The sequence below is a fragment of the Vigna radiata genome, unplaced genomic scaffold (assembly GCF_000741045.1).
Source record: "Vigna radiata var. radiata cultivar VC1973A unplaced genomic scaffold, Vradiata_ver6 scaffold_195, whole genome shotgun sequence".
NCBI lineage: Eukaryota > Viridiplantae > Streptophyta > Magnoliopsida > Fabales > Fabaceae > Vigna > Vigna radiata.
In genome coordinates this window covers 18,203-23,046 of record NW_014542195.1, presented here as the reverse complement: position 1 = coordinate 23,046, position 4,844 = coordinate 18,203, and the positions used below count along the sequence as shown (strand labels likewise).

At 30.7% G+C, this 4,844-nt stretch overlaps 1 protein-coding gene across 1 annotated transcript; it reads left to right on the top strand.

Annotated features, from left to right (window-relative positions):
• Positions 1-1,505: 1,505 nt before the first annotated feature.
• On the top strand, positions 1,506-1,980 carry LOC111240799 (probable pectate lyase 1). Its single transcript, XM_022776551.1, has 2 exons — positions 1,506-1,773; positions 1,864-1,980. Exons 1-2 carry the CDS (start codon positions 1,569-1,571, stop codon positions 1,932-1,934), a joined length of 276 nt encoding a protein of 91 aa, XP_022632272.1. The 5' UTR covers positions 1,506-1,568; the 3' UTR covers positions 1,935-1,980.
• The last annotated feature ends 2,864 nt before the right edge of the window (positions 1,981-4,844 follow it).

Genomic DNA, 4,844 nt, shown 5'->3' with positions numbered 1-4,844 from the left:
CAAGCTGCATAAATTCAATTTGATTGATCAATCTGTTTTGGTGCATTGTGATAGCTTAAAACTTGTTAGCAAAAGCTTGGCCAAGAGTGTTGAATATGAAAAACAATAGAACAAAAAAAAACTAAACTAAACATTGCAAATTAAAAAGTTGAATGGCCAGTACAAGTTGAATCTGTGAAAATTGTTGCACCAAAAACTGATTTTTCATTCATGTATTTTGTCAGACAGATTTTACACAATTTGAATTGTCTATGATAATTACAGCTTGTTTTGATTTCTTGCTTTCTTAGGATTCTGTTTGTGTGCTAGCCTTTCTAATTAACTTTTTTTCTTGCTTGTCTTGATTGATTTTCCTGGTTTGTCTCATCACTTGTAAACTCTGATCTGCCATTCTTAATTTGAACTTTGCTTGCTTTTAAAATCCGATCTAGAGTTTCGTGAGTCAAATGATCTGCTGTTTTGTCCATTTTCCTTGCTTTGAGTTGTCCTGTTTTGTTCTCTGCCTACCACCTCGCTTAGCCTGACCATTTTTTTTTTCCTGATTGAGAATCTGATGTTTATTCTGGATTATGGATATGAAAAGAAGGTAAGTGAATGGTAGCATCCTAGGTGGAAGTTATCCACAGGATTCTTTGGCCTAGACTGAACATCTCTTCTTAAGCCTACCCTTTTGAGTGTGTTAGAGAGTATCCTGAGTTATGAGTTTTGTGGGCTGCATTAGAAAGCCAAATTTGTTGTTGATAGTTGTCCTAGTTTAAATAATTTTAATCTTATCCTAGTCTTAATTATATATTTTTTTCCTTTGTGCAATTTCTTTTAATGGAACATCAAATAGTTTTTAACACAGTTAAACACACATTTAATTATTTTTAATTATTTCTAATATACTTTTATTTTGTTGATTATTTTTATCATATAATGATATTTTTATATTTTTATATAATTATTTTTATTTTCGAACTTATTATGTACTCCATATAAAAGAATATACTATTACAATAATTTAATGTTATTGTCATAAATCTTCTTTATCATTATTTAACATATAGATGAAATAGGGCTAAATATGTTTTCAGTCCCCTAAGTATCACACGATTTTGGTTTTAGTCCCTACTCGAAACTTCGATGGTTGTTAGTCCTCATTGTTTTGAAACTTTCACTTTTCGTCCTTAAAATTGGACGGCATTATCTTTTAGTACATGTGGCAAACAACGAGGTTTCGTTCAATGCCAACTTCCCTCTTCACTATGTGCCACGTTGGTTTTGTTTTTAATCATCAGATTAGTGATTGCCACCTGTGTTGATTGAGATCAAATTAGCACAATTAGGGTTTTTAATTGAGCAAAGTTTATTTTTCAATTGGGAAAATGCAGGTAACTATCGCCTTCAACCACTTCAGAGAGAAGCTGGTCCAGAGAATGCCCCGCTGCCGGAGGGGCTACATCCACGTTGTCAACAACGACTTCACGGAGTGGGAGATGTACGCAATCAATGGTAGCGGCGAACCCACCATTAACAAACAGGGGAACCGTTACATGGCACCCTAAAACCCCTTCACCAAGGAGGTTATGAAACGAGTGGACACCCAACAGTTAAAGTGGAAGGGCTATAACTGGAGGGCTGAGGGTGGCATATTACGCAACGGTGCCTTCTTCGTGGCGTCTAGCGAGGGCCTCGAGGTCAAGTATGAAAGAAAGCCTACGACGATGAACCTTAGTCAGCCGATCATATCTCTCTTCTCACCATGTCCTCCGGTGTTCTTGGAAATGCCAGGTATCAATGAATTAATCTTTCTCTTTACAGGTTATATAATTCTTGTTTATCTATTTCTGGTTGAATTTGGTCTCACCTCACCGTGAACAGGAACAACAACCTCGGAATGTGGAGCAGAGGACCTGGTGATGAATCTATGGAGTCCAGCATGGAATCACTGACGACCACCGCAACGACCACCTCAACGACCACCTTGATAGAATGTTTCCACTGGAAGGTTTGGAGTAAAAAGCTTTGAGTAAATCTATTTTTTTCCCCAATTGAAAAATAAACTTTGCCCAATTAAGAACCCTAATTGTGCTAATCTGATGACTAAAAACAAAACCAACGTGGCAGACAGTGAAGAGGAAAGCTGGCATTGAACGAAACCTCACTGTTTGCCACATGTACTAAAAGATAACGACGCCGTCCAATTTTAAGGACGAAAAGTGAGAATTTCAAAACAATGAGGACTAAAAACCATGAAAGTTTCGAGTAGGGACTAAAACCAAAATCGTGTGATACTTAAGGGACTAAAAACATATTTAACCTTATGAAATATCTATATTAAATTTCAATTATTATTAATTTATTTTTTGTTTTTTTGTGTAATTTCATTCAAGTGGTGTATTATAATTTTGTTAACATATAAAAAAGATATTTTATTATAATTTAAAGAATGAAATTTAAAATAATTTTAAATTTGAGTATTTTTTATTTTTGTAATTTTTTAAAATTATATTTATATTTTATAAACTTTGTTTTATTAATTTTTTCAAATTTAATAAATATTTTAACTTTTTATAAAATTTTATATAGTATTCCAATTATATAATTATAATTATTTTCTAAATATTTGATATTGAAGAAATAATAATTTTTATATTTAATATTTGATAATATCATCTTTTCTCTTGTAAGAATATTTTATAATTTTATAAAAATTAATTAATTAATATTAAAACGTTAAAAACAATCAAGTATGAGTACGGATACGAGTCAAAAAGTATACTCATTACATGATGAAATAAAGATGAAACAAAAATTTTATATTAATTAGATTTGAATATAGGAATGCGAATAATTTTTTTTAATAAGTATGGATGACAAAACTTGTTCCCGTCGTTATGTCTCATTATCATCTTTAGTCTGAACAAAAAAAACCATGACAAAAGTTTATTATCTTAAGAAAATACAAAACAAATGTTGTAAGCAAAGTTTGTCAATTCACACAACAATTTGGTTTGAAATTGCACCAAAATATTTATTTTTAAGGTGTTATAAATTGATGAAACAATTGTTTGTTATTATACAAAAGTAAATTATCTTAATATCTCTTTCTACAGATTCTATTTATCTTTCTCTTTTTCTAAAAAAATAATAATTTACAAAACAATAAAAAAAATTGTAAGCTATTTTTTGTTTTTTCACATTTTTTTAATGAATGGGAGATGATCCAAAGATAATCTTAGTGGAGCTCTCCTTTTCTTTTTATGATTTACTGGCCTGGTGCTAATAATATAATTTTGACGGATGTTACTTTCTGCACCTCCTCTTTTTCCTCCTTGCATCCGATAAACTATAATATTTTTATTTTATTCTTTGTTTAAAGATATTAAAAACTCTAAAACCTTAATTTTACATTCCTTTCCTTAAGCCTCAAAATACCCTGCACTTTTCTCACTTTTTTTTTTGTTTCATTTTCTTCTTTTAGATAAAATACTATTTATTTGTAAGTTTGTTAAGTGTAAAAGATTCTCATTTCTCTTTTACCCTTCAAATGATATTTAAAAGAATGTGAATATACCTTAAATTCTTAAATTGACGTCATCATGTACACGGATATCAACATTTGTTTAAGGACAAATGAATGTCGATATGGTAAAAAAAGTTGGTATCACCGAGTTTTCATATTGGTTCGAGCGCATCCAAATGTTAAAGAAAAGGAAAAAGTTCCTTTAACAACTCTTTTTTGATAATTTTTTGACAACACATACGTGATAGTTTGTGATTGGTCCGTTTCAAATATTTTTAAAAAAATAAATTCAAACATACCAATAAAACGGTGACATGTGTCATGTTATAAAAGAGTTGTTAAAATATCATGATCCTAAAGAAAAACCTTCTTCTCCCCTTGTATTCTTTTCTTTCTTCTTCTGCTATTTATTATTTCCATAGATCCAACCCCATTTTTCCAACTCTCATAATCTCAACGTAACCTCCCAGTTTATCTTACCATGTTATTATCCCATAACCTTTTCATGCACTCAAAAGCAACCCTACAACGCATCTTATCCTTCCTTCACCATTTATCAAATTCCTATTTACTTCTTCAAGCATAAACCTACTTCGCTTTCCAAAGAACCCCAACGTAAACTCTTCTTTCCTTCTATTGCTTTATGAAAACTTTGTTTTTCTCTATCCTTACCTNAAACACGTTTATATCCCAAACACTCATTCTTTAACTTCCTAATCTTTTTTTTTTCATTCCCTTGCACTTTCATGTATAATATAACCCTAGCGGTTTTAAACTTACTAAAACTCTCTCACCACAATATTAACGTTTTAAACCCTCCATCTATATCAAACATTATAAACCATAACCTTCTCTACATCCAATTCACATAACTCCATATGAAGCAACCCAAAACAATAACAAGAATAATTACCAGAATTCCATCCAAACCCAATACACATAAGATAATTTAGCTACTCCCCTTACTTGGATCCCAAGGATTTGCACACACTCTTGAAGAACCTTCATGCCCAAGGAGATCTTCTTTCTCTCAAGTAGAAGTGAGCAAATAAAACTAAATTGCACTGTACTACTAAAATTTGTACTGAACTAAAAATTAATTTGTCTAAACTGAACTAAAAACTAATTTGTCTAAACTGAAGTGTTACAATTCAGACAAACTAAACTGTTTTTTGTTTTATCAAACTGGACTGAACTGAACTATACTAAATTGTACTAAACAACAATATAAACTGAACTACTAATTGTACTAATTTTAAACTGAATTGTACTAGTTTTTAATACCGAATAGTATAACAATACATGTTCTTTTTAATTGAAATTTATTTTAATATTT